Raw genomic sequence first — 19,857 nt, forward strand, 5'->3', positions numbered from 1 at the left:
GGAAAGTAAATTCTGTTATTTGTTATTCCAGTCAAGGTGGACTCTCTAGATCTAGGAGCCTTGATTTCTCTCATCCTACTGGGGTAGATAGTAACAATTTATAAAAGTTTATGGGCTGCAGTTAGCTTCAGTCAGTTTATTTGACCGAAATAGCCTGAAATATGATTTTTTGTTATCAGGTGGTAATCTATAATTGTATTTTTGATTGCATCAGAAAAGTTGAAATATTTTCAGTGTATCCAGCGCTCTCTAGACTGGAAAGTTTCCAAGAACTACACATGGAGAGACCTTAACTGTTAAACAGAAAAGGTCGATGGTGTTCAGCATCTTGCTATGATTTGTAGGTGAGGTAAGCACTAGGAAATGGCTGGTTGGAAGGCAGCGGTCTATTTTAAAACTGTTTTTAGGATAAACTAGGTTTTGGGTATTTTTGTCAGCTGGTATGATTAAGCTGACTATTAGCAAGTTGCATTAAAAAAAAAAGAATTATATACAATGTTCTACCACTGGACTCCATCTAGATAAGAGCTTGCAAATTAATAAAATTAAAAAAAAAAAAAAAAAACAAAGCAACTAGGAAAGCCAGAACATAAAGAATAAAAGATGTGCACAGCACTCCCCGTGCCCAGCATGTCCTTCCAGTTAACTTGGTGACTGGGTGGCAGCAAAGTCTACCAGGGCTTCTCCAGCTATTGGGGAGACCCGTGCGAGGTCTGACTGGCTGTTCTCCGCTCCTCACTGCTCTCTCTGGAGGCTTGCCCGAGCTGCAAAATTCAGCTTTGTGCTAGAACTCCACTTTGCCCGCCCGTGCCTCGCAGCCCCAGCAGCCTTCTCCATGGAGCCTTGCTCCCTAAAGAAAGAACAATCTCACTTCTCTCCTTTGGGGTCCACCTAGGCAAGTCACTTTTTACAAAAATGTAATGTATAACTAGGAATACAGAAATACAGTCGATACCATGCAATACAAAGCTATCTAAAAGATTTGATTCTCGTTGTCCTGAGTTACATGACAGCGAGGAGAAGAGGTGGTGACTTGAGGAGGCAGGAGGAAAGGGTGATAAGCAAGAAGGCGCAGAGCTCTCCTCCTCTCCCTAGCTTAAGCTAGAAAGCCTTTTAACTGCAGTGAAAAAGAAATTAATTTTCTAATCCTGGCCCACCTGGAATGGCTCAAGGCCTTGGTAGAAAGAAGGAAAGAAAGAAGGAACGAACGAACGAACGAAGAAGGAAAGAGAGAAAGAAAGAGAGAGAGAGAGAGAAAGCAAGCAGGGAGGGAGGAAGAGAGGGAGGAAGGGAAGGAAGAAATCTTTTTTTAGCTTAGTCAGAATGCAGGTCAGAAAACAGATGAGGAACTCTGGCTTAGCAATTTTTTCCAATACCATCTTTTCTTCAAAAAATAGGCCTTGGTTTTCAAGGCCTGGAGCTGTTCAGAGTAGCCAGAAGACATTGGACATGTAGACTCTACAGTGCTGTCCTCTTGTAAAGAGACTAAAGTGTTCAAGTTTGGAAAATAAAGAGCTAATCCTCTTAAGATACTGCAAAGGATCTGCATTTCCTTTGAGCATCAGTGGGAGCTTGAGGTACTTTGCAACTAACCATGTAGAAAATTCTCGCTTAGCGCTGAGATCAAGTGTACATCATTTAAATGCAACTGAAGATTTCAGAGTAATGACTCAGCAGGAATTATGTGATGAATAGGCTTAGTGTTGTGTGGGTTTCATTCTCTGATTTGTAGAGGAATATTAGAGTTATTCATGTTCTAATTGAGTATATGGTTTTAGGTGGGATTGAGGCTTTCGTATTTTACTGTTCAGCAATGCAGCCGTGATGCCCGTATTCTGAAAATATTTTAGGTTAGTTTGTTCTTCTCTGCCAGAAATAGCAAAAAGTTTTTTGTGTAGACCTTCAAGACCATTACAGTTGTTTGGGACATCTTCCAGTATGACCGTGGAGAATGCACATTATAGGAGTAGTTGACTAATAGAATAAATACGGCGCAGGTATCAACTGTATTATTATCAGTATATGTGTGGGAGAACTTGCTTGCTCTTTAGTGCTGTGAACATTTTATTACAGCATGTTGTGATCACTTACCGTAAATTGCTCTAAAGTGTGATGCAGGTGCTTTTATATATTAACTGAAGATATTTGCTGCAATCCTTACCTTACTAAGAGAGGGAGAGAGGAGGGAAGGTTTGCATGTGCCAGCTTGTGGGATTTCTTCCCTGTGTAGCAGACATGTCAGAGTAGTGGGAAAAACTTAGAAAAACTAAGTTTTTGTGCAAAATAAGCACAGAATCTCTTTCTCTAGGTATAATCAATTTCAAAGCAATGCAGGACAGTTAGGAGACTTTCATATGCTTGAGACCTGTTAGAAAACCTGCAGCTTTAGCTTTCAATGAGAGCTGAGTTGGTTGTCCTGGAAAAGGTTTTAGCAAGTCTTGTTAATTTATTCTTTCACAAGCTTCCTATGTGCATTAAGTGCAAACTGTAAAACATGGAAGTAACATTCATGTCATCATTAACTAGCTATTTCAATGCGATAGGATGTTGGAACTTAAAAACTCATCCATGGTAGACATTTGAGTTTTTCACATGTGCTTCTCCTTCTCTTCCTATAGTAGTATATGTCAACGTTTTTATTGATAGGTGTTTAAGATAAGATTCCAGATCCACCTTTAGGCATTTAAATAAATGATTCTTGTAGGGAAGGAACCTCAGCTCACTTTGAATAGAAGTACAGTTTTTAAGACTGTTTTTTTTTAAAGGTTTGTTTATTTTTTCTTACATTTTTATATAAATACATTAAAAAACACTCAAGTGGAGAAGCTTAGCGAAATCGTAGTGCCTTGACAGACGTCATGAGCTTAGTGAAGGCATAACAGTAATCAGTCTCTAAATGAAGTGTATCTATTTTTTTCTTTTTTTAAATATACACTTGGAACATTTTGAAAGATACCTGTATAGCAGTCATTATCATCCTGGAGAAAGCGTAGTTCTGCCTGCAAGCCTGTTCTAACAGTACTGTAGAATAGCCTTTACAGATGCGTTCATCTAGTGAAACCTCAAATTAAGAAATAGACTGCTAGTCTCCTAACTACTGAAGTCTGCGGTCTGCCAGAAGATTAACATGCCTCATGCTAGAGATTAAAAGTACCAGTAGCCTCTGTTCTTTACCCTCTGAGGCACTCTTTAGCTGATGTAGTTGAGGACCTTTCAGTGGAAAGGGACCAAATAAAGTACGAAAGAGAGGAGAGAAAGCAATGAAGTTTAAAGAAAACTGACACGGAAAGAGCTTTAAAATAGGAGTTAGTATCAGAATAAAACAGCCGTGAATGTTTAAATCACTTAGCCACCCTTTGTAAGTTACTGATTTAACCAGCATACACCAGCTGTGATTGTGTGGCCCATTCTGAATGTTGCACCGCAATGATTTGGTGCTGTAAATGATGTTTTAATGTTTTGAGGAGGAGATGGAAATGGACTAAGAGTCAAAGCTAGATGTCTAACTGCATGACAAATAATTACAGGAGAACGTAGAGTTATGTATCTAGTGTTTTTTATCATGCCAGCATCTGCCTTTAGAAGTTTATGAGGTTACCATGGTGGATAAACAAAGAGAAAAACAATTGATAGAAGTCTCCGTATGCCTGGAGGAGCAAGTGAAAATGATACATAGCAGCTACCAGCCCAAATGTTTAAATAGAATTAAATGGCTCCCAATGTGAAGTTGAGGCTTTATTATCTGGCACTGTTTCTAAAGAGGCTGTAAAGAAGTATTGTTTAATCTCTGTTAGCATATCATGAAACTCCCATGATAGATGCCTAGCAGTGTGACACCTGGAGGTCTAGCAGTAATTCTGACCTTCTACTTCCTACTTCAAAATACACATCCAACTCAATATCAAGTGCTGGCCAGATCAACTAGCAGGTCTGGCTAGACGGAAATGAATTTGATTGGACTGTAATTCAAATGCCAGGAAAAAATTCAAGGAGCTGATCCTAAACTGATATTTCCAAGGAAAGAATGTCTTGCTCTGTATTCGCAAATGAACATCATGAGTTCATGAGAAAATCAAAGTTCAGAAATAAGCTGCAGGTCTTCCCCTGTTTTAACTTGGCTGGAGGAAACGTTGTTGATCCTAGTGGGGGAAAACAGAATTTTTGGAGAATTGTTTTATTTTGATATAAATTGGGTACAAGGAGAGAAATAAAATAACACTCAGCTAATGAGAAATTGCGTTCTAAAAGGCAGAAATCCTCACTTTTATTAAGTTTTCTGTAGTGGGAGTCTTTTTGTTGTTCTGTTTGAAGGCCTTCAAACCATACTACTTTTCTTCAAGGTATGAGTGAACGTCATTTCCTCCGTGAATGGAGGTACTGCTGAAGCTGGTGTGGTAGGCCAAAGGCTGGGGCAAGAAGTCATCCTCTTTGTGCTAGTCTTTGCGTGGTGAAGGGTATGAAAACCAACAGGGAAAGCGTTGCACTTAGGAGCTGTGTTGCGCATACGCACATTTCAGTAGTACTGCGATATTTAGAGAAGATACTGCCTAAAGAGTGCCTGAGATGATAGCCCTATCTGCTTGCTTTTTCCCTTGTCTAAAGGAAAGTAGTGGAAGTAGTTAGGCTGGAAGAGGAACATACCGAATCTTCTGGGCCCCTTAGGAATAAGAATGAATAAAGTGGATCACTGTAGAAAATGGATCATACTTCATGGACTTTGAATTAGTTCTGTTTAAACATCTAACTTATACTACTTATACTTCACACTAAAGAGATAATAAGATAAAAATAATAATAAATAAATAAAAATAGAGAATAAAAAAGATGTCTTTTTTCTACGTCATAAATCATCCATGAAACATTCAACTAAGTTCTGGCTGGGGGAGGAACTCTACAATTTGATTCTGAAATCTAACTTTTCTTATACAAGTAAGAAAAAAATAACAAAGTGTGCGTTAAAAGTACTTGCACTGGCCTTCCAGAAAATAGTTTTCAATATTTTTTACATTCTATTGCTGTTCAAAGACAATTTTTAGATAAAGGCTATCTCAATCTACAGAGATTATATTCTGATCCACATCCAGAGTTTTTCTACAAGCTTGGAGAGGTTCAGGTTCATAGTCTTCATTCTTGTGCATGTCTTCTCCTACTGAACTCTTAATTGCCTGTTGTCTTCATTGGGTATTTCAGTAACACAATAGTGAGAGGAATTTTTGACTTGTAATTAATAGAAGACATGCAAAGCTATTCTAAAGCACTGATTTGGAAGAGAGAACACTTGCCCACACAAAACTTCAGAGAACACCACAAAATATGAATTACCTTGAAGACACCAGCAAAATATCTAATTTCTTGTTTGTATATTTATGAAATGTAAAATATAAAAGCACAGGACAAGTTATAAGTAGGTCTGTAGACAGCTGCATGATTTCTGTAGGAAAATTGTCACTTGTAAATTTGGATGAGTGGCTTGCTAAAGAATCAACCATTGAAAAAATATCTGGTTTATAAATTGCAAAATGACAGCGACAGAATCAAAATGTACTCCACAGAGGGCTATGGTTATCATATAAAGCCCTGAGAAAATTAACTAGTGTTTTTTATTTTGGAGTTGGCTGGATTTTTAATACAAGTGTCAAGACTGCCTGGTTAGGCCTTGTGGCATATCTGTACTGAGATACAAAGTTCTCATCAAACTTCCCAGCAGAAGAAAAAAATGATATAATTAGCGATGTCCAACAGCTGTTTGCCACATGGAGCAAGGAACATGTTATTGACAAAATCCTTTCATGAGTGATTGAGTGAGGCTATATTTAGCTTTGTGTAAGGTCAAAGTAGGATCCAAGATACTTCTTTCTAGAACAGATGCAATACCACAATGGATGTAATGTAACATCTGAGATGCAGAGAAGGGCTAATAACCACCTGTTTCCTGTGTAAAGCAGCAAAACATTTAGAAATACAGATTTGCAAACGTTAGTTTGTAGCTGAATAAAACTACAGAAACTACAGATGAGGATGGTGCCACATGAACCTTCACAGCACCTCAAAGACGTAAAAAACAAGCATCCAATGTGATAAAGGATACAAGCTTACAATATTATTCTGTGGATTTATATTGCAGTCATTGTTCAAATTTCCTATTTCACATCAATAGCATTGCAGATGGTGGCAGGAATTGAAGATCCATTCCTTTGGCAGCCTTCGCTTCCTAGTCTTAGATGTCATCTCTGTCGAGTGTGTTTATTTCACACGGTTGTTTTGCATTGGAGAGTAATGTAAAAGTTGAGGCAGTGATTATTGAATCTTAGTTTCTACTTATCCAGCAGTTTCCTGTCAAAGCACAACGTTTAGCACAATAGAGTTTGTTCTCTTACTCTCTCTGTCAAACTGTTTGTCAGCAAAGTATATTAAATGAATACAACTAACCAGGCTCCTGTGCTTTCCAGTGCCTGTTTGGTTGAATCATGCCGTGACTGACACTGAGACACATTAGTGGGAGGATTGTTTGTAAAAAAAGAGAAACAAATTTGACACTTGAGTTTACGAGGAAAGTTGTTGCTGTAGCATAGATCCTCCTTACTGCCGAATACTCACAACCAGGGTCAGGGAAGTCATTCAGGGAAAGCAAAGCAGGCTTGAAGCAATTTTTTTTTTTTTTTACTCTCTAGGAAAGGAGAACATGCACACAATATTTTTATAGCTGAACAGGGTGCTCCACTCCTTTCTTTCCTTCCTTAAGATTGTTTAATACCTTTTTCTTTGTACCAGGGCTGAAGTGAGACCTGCGTATAATGTGCTCCTCTCCCATCTTCCTCTCTCCTTCCCGGGTTCCTCTGGGGCTGGTGGCAGTGACAGTGGCAGCCAGCAGGGGTTGGACTATATGTCCCCCTATAATGTCCTTTTGTATTTCCTTGCAGTAGTACTGCTTGCTTCTGTTCCATGCCAACATGCTGCATTTTTGAATTTTTGTGTTTTGCATGGAGTAGGGACAGACTTGATCAATATGACAGTACTGACAAAATAGTGGATGTGGGAAAAACCTTAAGGGTAATTAAAAAATACATTTAGTTATGTAATTCTGTGCTGTGGAGACACAATATCTGATGGCAAAACCTGAAACGAGCAAGGCTGAATTGAACTGTGCAGTTAAGAGATAATGAAGTTGTGAGGAAAGAGGAAAAGAGATGAAGACACTTGGAAGGGAAAACATATCACTGAGAAGACTGAAGAAATGATGTAAAAAGGATACAGGCTGTAAAAGAGTGGGCTTGCAGATATAGCAGTTTCCAGAGCAAAGACGAGAAAATAATAGATGGAGAACATGCAAAAAAGGAGCAAGTATCAGATAGCTGTGGAGAGACAGGATGGGGAGCCTGGTAACAGGGAAATACAGACAAAGAGAGACTTGAGATCAAGGTCAAGAAATACAGACCAATGCAAGAAACCAAACTGGAAAATACATTTTCAAGAACCAGAGGAAGACAGTAATGAAAAAAGTGCCCCCCTCCCAAAAAAAAAACCAGAAGGGAAAGTAAGCAATGGCAAAGATGAAAGAAGATAAATACACTTGCACAGTAGGTGGAAAGAATAGTTTATACAATGAAATGGAAATGAAAGAAAGGAATAAAGTTATACAGTAAATTCACGTTGCTGGCAAAACATGATAAAATCCTCTCTCTAATTTTTCACTGTGGCTCCTAAGTTCTGGAACAGCTATAACCTTACCTTTATCTGAATGATACTCCTGGGTCTTTCTATTGGGAAGACACTGGAAGAAAACAGTGCTGAATTTTGGTTGCGTTTATCCTGTGTATATGTGAAATTAAATGGTAAATAGTTACTATCAATACTGTGTTTGGGGAATGCTTAAGTCAGTGATAAGAGCGGAAATAATATAAACGTTACATCAGCAACACCGAACAAGTACCTCACTGACTGAAGCATCATGTTTCTTCCTGTGTCTTAACACTTTCAGACATGCTCCTTGGAGGAGGATGAGCATTTCCAGTTTGGCGAAGAGGCTGCATGTTTTATGTCTGTGTTTTTCTCGTTCCTTTTAGGGATCTCTTGCTGTCTGTGGCTCTCGGCCAGGTACTCTCCCTCCTTATCTGTGGCATTGGCCTGACGAGCAAGTATTTGTCAGAAGATTTCCATGCCAACACACCTGTTTTTCAGAGCTTCCTCAATTATATCCTCCTATTCTTGGTCTACACAACAACGCTAGCTGTCAGACAAGGTAAGTACTTTCGCTGAAACACCTAACTGTTGTGGAGAAAACAGTCAGCTCGGATAAGGCTTTTCTGGAACAGCAACAATTGAGTTATGCTTGACTGTGATTTAGATACATATCCTGAAAACATTCGTAACATATTAATGAGTAACGCATATTGGATGAACTGGAAAACATAAATCTTCATTAGCAAGGAATAAATTAGAGGATAGCAAGGACAGTGTTGCTGCATAAAACCAAAAAGATACATCAGTACTGTTCACTTCCTAACTATTCTCATGCGAATGCTCCTCTTAACACCTGCCTCGCTGGTTCCTCAGACACACATACAGGGTTAGTTTTAGATCTGACAGCATGTCCTGCTGGGAAATATTAGTATGCCTTACATCATACATAGGCTAAGGAGAACTTAGATGCAAGCGAAGAAGAGAGAGCTAATTCTAGTTGCTGATCAAGGCATAGTCACCAATTAAGAAAAATGGGGGGGTGGGGGGAATCCCTAGGAGGTGTAGGGAGGGAATTCTGGACTCTGCAGTCTCCCTGAGATGCTGCGTGGGCAGAGCGGCTCTACAGCCCTGTCTCTGTTATGGGACAAGGCCTTTGTAGGCAACCTGGCCTCCAAAATGAGAAATGCGCTCAAGCACACTTTGATACCGTGTGTCAAATGATCCTCTGACAGTCTGTCGCTATAATATAGTTTTTTTTATGACTTTCCTGCCCATCCCTCCCTTCTCTGAGATTTCATGCCTAGATGAGGTGTGGGAGGTGAATGCGTTTTAGTACATTTCTCACCCACTCATTTTTCCATAATCGTTTTATTTATTCACCTTTACTGAACACATGGATTAGAAGCAAAATGAAAGAGCCAAAAATATCATGCTCTTTCCTGCTTACCCTCTTCTGACATAAAGCAGGGAGAGCTCTGAGGACAAATGGAGTAAAAAAAATGTATTAGGCCATGGTACATATATCAGCATATTGAGGGCTTCACATTTTCATATAGGAGCAAATATTTTGACATCTTCTCATGACTTGGAAACAACCCCGAAGCTTAAGTTCTTCACTCTTAGTACAGTATTGTGATACAATACTGTGAAGTATGATAGTGCTCCAGGAATAGTAAGTATTTCATTTCCGTTAGAAAATGAACATTTAAAAATATACTGCTGTGCTCCAGAACAAAGTGCTTAAATGTTTTTCAACTTAAGTTTTATAAAACTTGCTCTCCATTGACATTTTTCAGAACTGATGAGGGCCAATTTGCTGAGGAAATGTCAGTTCTTATATAGGGAAAGACTGCTCGGGCAGTGTTTCACTATCTCGACAGTGAAGGGATATATGGTACTACATATATGTAGTACTGCTGTGCATTGTAGAGGATTGTTTAGAATACTGTTTTGACCTAATATATACTGGTTTTCAACAACTCTATCAAATCCTTTGTTTTACACATACAAAAATATTTATTAAAATTATACAATATCTTTATAAATAATTTCTAGCTCTGTTAAAAATGTAACGGAGGACTAAGGAGGCTTTATTTGAGCTCTCTGTTGTTTCAGTAAAGCAGGTTTGTGAAGCAAATAAGGGAAGTGTTAGGGAAACGTGAAAAATGTTTTCTGGGCTTACAAGAATGGTTGAGGAAGGTGTTTAAACAGGCCTACAGAGCATATGAACAACCAGAGCAAGACATAAAGGGTACCAGCGGAATAATCTGGAGAAGGAGCTGTCGAAAAGTGATAGGTAGTTTTGGCACAGGGCCCAAGAAAATCCGGAACAAAATTGGCCACAGAGGTAAAAAAAAGCCATGAGCCGGGCGCTCACCATAACATTGCTGCTGAATGATATGGCAATACACAGCCAATTCATTTACTCGACATTTAATATTGCCAAGTGATTGAGCTTGACATTGTCTTTTTGCTTGTGTATAAATTCATTATCTGTGTTTGTTCCACTAAGGCAGTTTTTGTAGCAGCTCTAATCGTTTGGCTTCGTTAACAGATGGAAATCACATAGTAATTATATTAATTTTAAATGGGCTGATTCTGTTCTGAGTGCTAGGAACATCAGAAAGCTTTTTTTCAAGTGTGGTTCTCCTACTCCGTATGCAAGATTTCAGATTCTTTGTATTACTCTCTTTCTCTTCCAGAAATCAAACCATCCTAAGTTGGCTGGCAGTCAAAAAAGACTGCATCCTTTTGTCTTTTCTTTGCCTGCTTTCTTAATCTCCAAGGCTTTGCAGAAATGTATCAGCATAGAAGGAGTCACTTGAGGTGGCCAAAAGAACTTAATTGACTGTAGGACTGAAAATTGTAATTTCCTGGGACATCAGGAACTCCTCTTTTTATAGAGGCTTCTTCCAGAGTTTGTTTTAGGGTGCATGCCCTTTACTTTCCCTTCTCTTAGTGTTCATCTTCTTGCCCAGTATAAACTCCCTGAATGACAATGAAAAGGTGGAATTTGCACTGAGTTCTGAAAATCATCAGGAGCTGATGATTAAAGCTGCTAATTACTGAGCTCCTCTGACAAAAGCCATTGGCAGTGAATGCCCAGCTTCTAGCAACTAAAGTTTGTCCATGGACATTAACAACTCCCACTACATTTTTTTTATTTTGGATCATGATTGTTTTTTCTAAAATAGTTTTATCACCGCCCTTTAGTGAATGCAGAGATTAGGACTAACGCCTTACAGTTCATCCTCATGGGATCAGGCAGTGTAGGAGATAGACAAGTCCTGCAGGAGATGCAATTTCTGAGTACCTTTCTGTTGTGGGGAGGGGAAAAAAAAGCCAGCGTGTGCTGTAGGTCAAGGTGGGGAACCACTTTAATTGCAGTAAAAGTGGACTCAACAGTTTTAAGCCGTGAAGTCCCCATGAGTAAGGCTTTTCATCATTATTGCAATTTTGTTCTCGTGACCAGAAATGAGCAATGACAGAAATGTCACAAGGAGATCTGTTCTTATGAGATTTTCTCATGAGCCTTACAACATGGATACTGTTCAGGTAGTGGTCACAAAAAGGGAAAGGATTTGGCCAAACTGAGATTTTCCTGAAGGAAAGTCTAACTCCCTTTTCTGTTGGTTGAATTCTGACTGTTTGTTTTAAATGATGAGTCTGGTAACTAGGTAACTGTCTCTGTTGTACTGCGTATTTTTGTGTTCATCTTAATACTTGTTATTATATGTACGTTGAAGTTCAGCATTTTATTTTCATTAAAAAGTGAGTGCTGTGGTTCTTCCTTGCTAGGCATGCACGCCCTCAGACATGGACAGATACCAGCAGACACTTACCCACAAATGTGTACCTGCTATAGCTTCCAGTTAAATGCTCATAAATGCACCAGAATTGAAGTATCAAGGTCTGAATAGAATTCTTTAGGGGCTTTTTTGTGTGAAAACAATGCTATAAAAATTAATGTCACTAATGCAGCATTATAAAACATTGATATCATTATAAGACAGATATCATTATGTTTCATCTAGCTGATTGCCAAAAATTTAATAGGTAATAAGGAAATTCTCACTTCTTTCTTGAGATAACTTCCTTTCATGCCTGTTTTTTTCAAAGCCAAAACCTATTTTTGTCCGTGGTAACACCTCTGACTCGAGAGGAGGGCTCTAACGCATATTATCTCAGCTCAGTCCCCTCATCGGCAGAGCATCCAGCTTAACAAAATCCTATCAAGACACTTGCAGCTACTCCTTTGGGTTGTGGATTATTACTGGTTGAATAAAAGAAAAGCCTTAGCAGTCCTCCTGTCAGGGAAATGGAACTAGGGGACATAGAGCTGTTGTTAGAAATTAGTTTTAGCACCTTAAAAAGCAGCAAGTGGGAAACTGTCCACAGTGGACCAGAAGGTGCTAATTACTAACAGTCAAAACGGGTGAAGGCATCGGCAGCTTGCATCCGATAATAAATCACTTCTAAAAGCCACCTCGCATATGCTACAAATGAAAACAACACATCTACCAGCCATCATTATAAAAAAGAAAAAATGTGAAATTGCTAATTTTTTGTTATTTTGGAAAACAAGGAATGAGAGAACAGTAGGCATGTATTTTGAACAGAAGGGGAACATAAAGCCTTAAGGGCCAAATTCTGGCTGAGTAGGACTTGACACTTCAAGTTGTTCCTTTGATTTAAGTGCAACAAGTTACTGAATATTTTCAGCCCACCATTCCTGAAGGCTGGCAATAATTTGCTAGTTCAGAAAAGGTTTTATGAATCTGTATATGTCTGGATTAATTCTGCTTCTAGGCTAAGTAATGAGATTATAGCATATGCCGATGGAAATATGGTTTTCCCTAGAGTAACTGTAATGTCTTAGATCTGACATATAATCAAATCTGATCTTTGCCCCAGAGTCGGCTACAGAGTCCTGTGAGACTATTAAGGATTTAAATCATGTCACTAGAATGTAAATTTTTATGGATTTCTGCCTCGAATTGGCTTATGACCTAAGTATTTCGATCGTATATAAATCCCCAACACACCTGGTATTCAAATACGCATCCTCATTTAGATATATGAAAAACAACTAACCTTAACCTCCTTCCTGCTTCCCGCAAAAGACTGAAATAGGCTGCTTGAAAGAAAGTAGAGCACTTCGGAGGACTTGGTCTATTGAATGATAAAAAGGGCACACGGCTCTTTTTACTCAATTTACTTCCACTAGCAGTGCTATATTAACTCAGAAGCTAATATTATGCAATTAGGTAGAGGTAGCAGAATTTCTTCAACAGTAACACCTCTTTTTCTAGCCCGTTCATAACAACACATCTTGGAAATACAGGAAACGCGTGATTTAAGATGATTAAAGTATATGAAATATACTGTACTTTGAGCAATATGTCCTGTACCACTGAGATGAAATGACTACTGGAAACATCGCTCCCGTGAGCATTTTCAATGAGAAGGCTTCAGAAATATGGACTTTCTGTTGACTTCTGTTGATGGGGCGTGATTTTGATTGGAAAAGATGTATTTCATCATCATTCAGCTTCCTGAATAGGATCGTCCCTCTGCTGTAGAATAAGGGGCTCGTTGATGCTTCCAGTGTTGAACAAAACCTCCTCAGCTGTCAGAGAGCAGAAATGTTGCCTTCTGCTCCTCTCTGCTTGTGACAGAAGTGATGCTCAGTCCCTGAAGGCAGCGTGCCAGCAAGGCCATGACCCAGCCTGCAGGAACACCACAGACATCTCAAAGAGGCAGCATCCGCCTTGAAGCAGGGGGACCTGTGGGGTGAATTCCTATCAAGCTGGCCAGGCTCCTTCAGGTCCTCCCATTGCAATGGGCCAGTCTGACCCTGTGTTGTAAAATGAAATATTGCAGTGAGTGTTGCTTGGGACAAGTGAAAAACAATGGCATTCTGGTGCTTGGTATGCTCATAGCAGCATTGCAGGTTCCCCCCTCTGTGTAAGGCTTTGCAGCCAGCAGTGTACTTTCTACTAATTTTCTGAGCTTCTAATTATGGATGCCAAAGTGTGCGGGATGTGTTTATTATGCAAATGGTCAGCCAAATAGGCCTTTTGTCTCCAACTTGAAAAGCCCTTTCAATATTCAGAAGGAATTCTGTACTTTATGAGAAATGAAACTAAAATTTGGACTCTTTACAGACAGGTAAAATTGCACATATTTCTTTCATCATATGCAAACTTGCTGGTTTGGATAGCATGCTCACAGGAGCAAGAATTATGACTTGTTTTGGGTCAGGATTTGCACACCACACAGTGGACACCATGGCAGTCTAACCAGAAAAAACTGTATGACTAGGACCAGTTTCCCATTCAGTCACATTTATGTAATCTCTTTGTTAGTACTTGAATTTTCCCTCTATTTTCCATTGTTTTTTCAAAATTTCCTGCTATGAAGTGCTGAATGCAGATCCTCTCTACAGTATGCACATTTATTTTTCTATTCTGTAGGTGGTTACTATTCAATGAGGTGTTAAAACTTTTCCTGTTCATATAGTTTTTAGAGGTCCTTGAGATGCTATTTTTTAATACAGTTTCCCAAAACCATAGAATTTCCCTTCCCAGTGCAAAGATATCGTCTTGCGTTCTCCAGCCATAATACAAAAGCAGATGCAATTGCAATACAGTATGATTTATTCCACGTTGCTGTAACAGGACAAGGTAAAAAACAATAGACCACATTGCCGGTACGAAGGTAGGGTAAGAAAACGATAGACTTGACCTTTCTATCTTTTGTTTTGTTTTGTTTTACTCTTCCTAGGGGAGCGGCTGGGATTCTTTTAACCCTCTGGGCTTTTCCTTGTCAGCTCTCCTTGTTACGCTAACCAACACACGCAGACCGTCACGCTTTGACCCTGCTGCCTGCTTTACACCCACGCAAGGGACCAGGCATCTCAGGGCTTAGTCAATTTTCATTTTCATCAGGTGCACTTTGCTTTGCCAGCTGTTTAGCAAGTTGCAAATAAACAGTTACGGGGAGGAATCCTGGCCCCAGACATAATGAGAATGTGTTGGCAGGTAAAGCCAGGAAAGAAACGTCAGCCATTTCTTTTTGCTGTTTTTTTTTTGTCAGTTCTGTGCTCCTGATTTTTAGGTTAGACACCTACTGTCCAAACCCACAGCACGTATCTCATATCACCAAATGTGTATTTTTCTGTTAATCCTTGAGGAAGTAGCCCATTCTATCCTGTTGCATCATATTATTAGAGTAAATCATCTACATCCCACAGCACATGCAAACTAAAAATTAGAAAGCACTGTTCCTTTATGCAGGTGGCAGCAGTTAAGCACGAGCCCTGTGTGCCATGTTTTAATGATGCAAACCCTAATGCGCTCATGATGACCCCAAAGCAATAAAGGTCAGGGCCAAGCAAGCATCCATGTTGTAGCATTCTCTGTAAGGGTAACCCACAATCCCTAATACAGCTCATTCAGGGTCCGGAAATGCCTCTTGTTTTACTAGGTTGCTTTCAAAATAGCTTTGCTGCCCAAAGGAGTGTTCTTTCTGGCATCAGAAACAAAAGAAGCTGCAAGGGAGTGTTGAACAAAAGGATAGGAGCCCCTTATTTTTCCTGTGTCTGCTGATGCAGTCAAGAGGAAGAAAGAGATGGAGAACCCTTACCGTACTCTTGACCTAAATGAGGAGATGGGAGGTCCTGTCTGCACAGTAAAGTGAATTTTGATGCAAGTGAACTACACGTACCTCTTCTAGTAATAAAATACCTGGAGAATTCAAATCACTGAGCACTTGAAGCACAAGTGCTCAGACCACGCTTGATTCAAGAAATTTAGACACGGTCATGTTTCCGGCTACCAGATTTATACCCTCAACCAGTTTCTTCTAGATGCAGCATTCAGATTTGCACCATGAGGCAAAGACTGATGCATATTTTATGAGAGCAAACCTTACAGGCGTTAAGAGTAGTGTGTGTAAAAGGGAGGCCAGGCTTTAGGCTGGTTGATGTCCTGGGGCTACGGACCATGTTTCCATCAAGATGCTGCAGCATCGCTGTGAGGCAATGCCTATTCTGAATAAACTACTTAATGATAAGGCAGTTTTCTTCAGAGTCAATGTACATAGAGTTTTCTAGTTAGAAACATTTAGCCAGATGTGGTCATTCCAAGCCAGTAAGTCCATAAACAGAAAGTATAGACTCAATGAAATGGTAGGCAATGCGTTTATTCAGCATGCAGCTGTAACATCATGGTTAGCAAGTGTAGTATAGTCTTTTGTACTGTATATACTATACTGTATATCACAGCATAGTATTTTGCACTATGATGCTTTCATTGTTGATTCTGCATCTTGGGGAAAATCTGCAACATACATTTGCAAGCATGCTGACCTTTGAAGCTCGCTCCTTGCGTGCTTGTCCAGAAGCCATGCCAGCCTCTTAACTATGGTGCTAATATGGACGCAAATCTGTGAGTACCCAGTTAAGAACAGAAACCTTGATGCTAGAGGCATGAGTGGGCAAGCTCTAGGAAGCCCTTAGGAAGTGCAGTTTGAACACTTGTGTTTCTTGCTGCTTGATTTGCATTCTCATCTCAGCAGTTGCAGCAACACGTATTCATATTTGTAGCACAGATTCAAATATGGGCACAGATGTTAGAGGTAAAAGAATCAAGGGTTTTGATCATGCTGAAAGCCAGGTGTTGCACGGTACATTCCTGGAAGTGCTCAGATACCGTGGCACTGAGCACATACAGAGCTTTGAAATTTGGCTTACAATATCAGAATATTGTACAGGGACGAAGGTGGTACCTGGTCATCTCATCTGAGGATAAAGCAGCTCCCTATCTAGCCAAGATTGCCTGACAGTATATCAAATAGTAAATTGTCTTTTAATGATGTGAGCTGAAACAGATACAGAGTGCAAAAGTTTATTTTCTGTAGAATTAAGGGATAACTGTCCTTTTTACTGCTAGTATGTGGATGTGACTCTTTTTTCTCCCTAATACATAAACATCTCCAACAGTATTTACAAAACCAACCACCCTTCCCCACCACAATGAGGAAAGTTAATGATTCTGATAAAATAGCGTACCCTTGATCCTACAGCTGTAAGCAGAATGCAAGGGTTGCCTCTCCCATTTCGTGTGGTGTCAGTATTAGCCTGTGATTTAGGGAATCTTGAAACGTTCATCAATTCAAGCTGCTAGCCCGGGTAGCAGGATCCACATTCAATGCACGTAGCTCCAGTGTTCATATGGGAGATTTGAAGAGTGGTTACAAGAGGATAACTGTATTGCCTGAAGGAGATAAGTCCTGCTCTGGCAGAATGGTGCTTTGTAGGTAATTAGTGTAAAAATTCGGAGGAGTAGAGTTTATCCTTGCGATTGTCTTTCTCATTAAAAAAGAATCATAATGAAAGAACAAAGCTGTCCCTGCAGTGAATTGAATTGCCTTCCTAGGTTTTCATTAAATCAAAGACTCAGCAGCATCCTATTTTGCAGAGTCCAGTTGTAAACTGTACGCAGGACTTGCGGCAAAGTCCCTATGAAGATCACATCTTTTGTGAAGGTTTGGAAGAGTAGTATATTTGTATATAAATGAAAAAACCCACCTTTCCACTTCCTTTTTCTAATTTTATTAGCGTTTGCTGACAAGATGATACTAGGACAGAAGAAAGAGCAAAGAGCATATGTGATGCGTCAGGTAACTCACAGCCACAGCTAGATAACTATCTATCTAAGTAAACTACCTTATCTAAAGTAAGGACTATGAGCTAACATAGCTCGTAGGGAATAAAAAGCTATGCTAGTGGGAAAAAAAGTTCCATTACAGACTTACTCTTATGGCTTATTCTGCCACGCCATAAAGCAAGCAGTAATTTCTTCTTCCTTCATCTGCATTGTCAGTGTAATCCACATAATTATTTTTGCAACTAAGTGCATCTCTGAGGCAGAAATGTACATTTGTCCTATCAAGTTTTCCATCTTTTTTCCATCTTTTTTTCCATCTATTTTCCTTTACATTTGGCTGATCTGTTAGCCATTAGCATATGGTTAGTTCAAACTCCTGTTGCATTTCTGGGTAACAACACGATAATAATAATGCATATGCAGCTTCATCTGAAAAATTATTTACAGATTTAGCACTGAGTGTGTGAGGTGCAGTTATGTTGCGTTCTCTCCCTTGTGCGCGTAAGCTGCTGAGCGCAGGCAGGAGCACAGAGTCACTCCTGCAGTGTTCAGGGATTCGGGGGCTGACCTCTTGACTTAGATCCTTTAGTTGAAATTTTGGTTCACAAACCCTGGGGATCCTTTTGACCCAGGTGGCTGTTGAATAGAGGAGCTCCCTCTCAAGCTCAGGGTCATTAGTAATTAGAATCCCTGCCTACGTTATTTTTCCCGATTTAGCATTAAAGGGAAGGAGAAAGATAAGGCATGCCACCTAGCAGCCTCCTCCTCTTCTTGCAAACATTTCCCCTGATGGGAGGAGGAATTTGTGAGAGGAAGGTGGGAAATTTGCCCGTAGAAGTCATGAGCTCTCGCAAAGCACAGGAGAGAGAGAGACCAAGTACATATCTCAACAGAGCATTTAGCTGTAGTTGTCAGTAATCTGATGGTGACAGTCAATTCACAGGGATGTTTTTGAAACTGTTACAGAAGTATATAGCAAAGTTTGAAAGGAAAATTACGCATCTGTGCCTTTTCTGAGTCAAACGTTCAGGAACTTGTTTCCGTGCAGGTACTGAAATATTTACACAATAAAATTTGTCCTTGCCTCTGTAATTCTCTATCTGTGATCTGATATTTGGCTCGATTTGTTTAATTCTAAAGGAGATTTTAAAATCCCAGGGCAGAGGTGAACTATCACTGCTGTAATTACATGAATCTGCACTGCTTTACACCATTGGAGGTGTAAATGAAGGTGCTGCATGTTTAAAAGCATGTTAAAATGTATATTGTTTGTTTTCATTGCTATTTGAAATCTTTTGTTTAAACCTGCTCTTGAGTGTCCTATTAAGATTTCAGCTGACCACTATACAAGAGGAACATCTAGTTAGTGTTCTTATTTTCTGTGCTTGCCATGTAAGTGGATTAGCTCCTTTTTAAAAGACCTATAGCATTTTGCCCTCACTGAGTGCCAGATCCTAAGAGTTTTTGTCTATGTTCATATATACTTATGTAAATATACAGATATGCACAAAGCTATATGTGATGGATAGAATTTATTTTCATTATTAATTCATATTACTTGTCACCTCAAGACCTCAGTTGACTTCATGTTTTCCAGAGCTATGCTTCATGCTTAGTTGGCCAGGTATATAAAAAGAAACAGGCCAGTGTATAGCCAGGGAGATTTTATCTCCACTCATAGCTTTTATAGCAGTTGAAAGAGATGAAATGACGTGAAAGGGACAGAAGCTTTCCAATAACCGTGCTTTCCATGTAAACCTGCTTGCCTAGTGAGCTCTTCCCAAGTATGCCAGGAGGTGAATTCCTGAATGCGTTGCCACTGATAGAAGATCCTATTAACTAACTCTTTCACAACAGAGTTTTGAATGGGGTATTAGAAATGCAGGAAAATAGTCAGTTTTAATTTATAGAGGATTTTGAAGGTCTGTGTTTTTTCCATTGTGATTTGCATAGAAAATAATATAAAATAATCTGTCTTCATCAGAAGAATATTTCTCTGAAGTCTGGAGTGAAATAAAATCCACAGAAAAAGAAAGTGGGGTTCTTTTTCTTTAAAGGCTACTGCAGAGAAGTAACGTATTGTTTCAAGATGAGAGCTCAAGTCAGATCTCAGAACAACTTGCCTTTAAGAAAACAAATGAAGTATTTATGGTAGCATTTTGGCCCGTGATAAAGTGACTGTTGCATAAGATCCTTTCTCCTTCAGAACGGAGATCACCCTCACCAAGAGCTTTCATAATGTAGCACATCATTGAAATAAATGTGAGATATTAAGTAGCTCAGAAGTTTGGACATATATCCACAGCTCCGTCTTGCTGTGCACGGTTGTATTTCTGTTAACAGAAATGCATGGTTGCCAAGAAGAAAACAGCTCCCACAGTATTTGTTAAAGACTTGCACCATTGCTATGCTTGGACTATCGAAATGTTTCTAATGGCACTGACTCATTTCATAGATACGTTGCATTTCAGTATCTCTGTTTTATAATGATTGTACATATGCCTAA

The 19,857-nt window shown here is 39.4% G+C and overlaps 1 protein-coding gene across 6 annotated transcripts in view; it reads left to right on the forward strand.

Annotated features, from left to right (window-relative positions):
• Positions 1-19,857, forward strand: part of SLC35F1 (solute carrier family 35 member F1) — a 259,903-nt gene that overhangs the window by 148,658 nt on the left and 91,388 nt on the right. For all 6 annotated transcript variants that reach the window (XR_011140179.1, XM_068938132.1, XM_068938134.1 and 3 more), the window contains exon 2: positions 8,064-8,239. Coding sequence is in view for 5 of the 6 variants with exons in the window: in XM_068938132.1 (XP_068794233.1) it covers positions 8,064-8,239 (176 nt within the window). In the remaining variant the exon portion in view is untranslated. The remainder of the gene's footprint in view (positions 1-8,063; positions 8,240-19,857) is intronic.

This window comes from Struthio camelus, chromosome 3, assembly GCF_040807025.1.
Source record: "Struthio camelus isolate bStrCam1 chromosome 3, bStrCam1.hap1, whole genome shotgun sequence".
Classification (NCBI taxonomy): domain Eukaryota; kingdom Metazoa; phylum Chordata; class Aves; order Struthioniformes; family Struthionidae; genus Struthio; species Struthio camelus.